The sequence below is a fragment of the Alligator sinensis genome, unplaced genomic scaffold (genome assembly GCF_000455745.1).
Source record: "Alligator sinensis unplaced genomic scaffold, ASM45574v1 scaffold196_3, whole genome shotgun sequence".
Classification (NCBI taxonomy): domain Eukaryota; kingdom Metazoa; phylum Chordata; order Crocodylia; family Alligatoridae; genus Alligator; species Alligator sinensis.
This window is the reverse complement of record NW_005842264.1, coordinates 648,413-649,131: the sequence shown is the minus strand read 5'-3', so window position 1 is coordinate 649,131 and position 719 is coordinate 648,413. Positions and strand designations below refer to the sequence as shown.

The window sequence follows — 719 nt, the reverse complement described above, 5'->3', positions numbered from 1 at the left end:
GCTGGGCCCCGGGGGAGCTGCATCTGCCCCGGGGCCACGTCCAGCCCGGCGGGACGGGACCTCCGCTCCCCGGCAGCGCTCGTGTCCCGTCCAAGCCTCGGCGGTGCCACGCGAGCGCCCTGCCCGCTGCTGCCGCCCCTTGTCTCTCGTTACACTGGGCGCCCCGCCGGACCATCCCGAGCACAGCGCGGCCCGGGCGGGCTGAGCCGGGTCCTGCTCCCTGCGCTCACCGCCCGCTTGCCTTTATTCTCAACGAGAGCCCGCGCCATCCCGCTGCTGTCACCGCCCTCGGGGCAGGGGCTCCGCTCCCCCCGCCGCCCGTCCGCGCCCGGCAGGCAAGAGCCCCCGGACCGTAGCCCCCCGTGTCCCCTCACACAGGCACGGAGCCCGCTCCGCTGATGCCCCGAGGCATTTCACGGCAGCCCGGCAAAAACGTATCGGGGTTTACTAGACATCAAGGCAAACCAGCTCGCGGCTGTTTCCAGCGACCTGAACTCCCCGATCCCCCTGTTGTGGATGCTGTTTGCTCGGGCCGGTCTCCGGGCCGGGCTACCCCGTGTGCGCTGCGCCCGGACGCATTGTTTGCTTTAGGAAAAAACGTCCCCGGCTCCTGCAAAGTCACATGGAGCAAATCCGGACCCGGCCGATTACGAATCGCTTCGATCCATTGTAAAGACTTTGTTTTTGAAGGGGCGGGAAGCGGGGGCGGGGGGGGTTAC

At 69.1% G+C, this 719-nt stretch overlaps 1 protein-coding gene across 1 annotated transcript in view; it reads right to left on the bottom strand.

Moving 5' to 3' along the window:
* DLX5 (distal-less homeobox 5) overlaps window positions 1-269 on the bottom strand; it is a 3,400-nt gene extending 3,131 nt beyond the window's left edge. Inside the window, exon 1 of the mRNA XM_025209019.1 lies at window positions 242-269. Within this exon, the coding sequence (XP_025064804.1) occupies window positions 242-269 (28 nt within the window). The remainder of the gene's footprint in view (window positions 1-241) is intronic.
* Window positions 270-719: the final 450 nt, after the last annotated feature.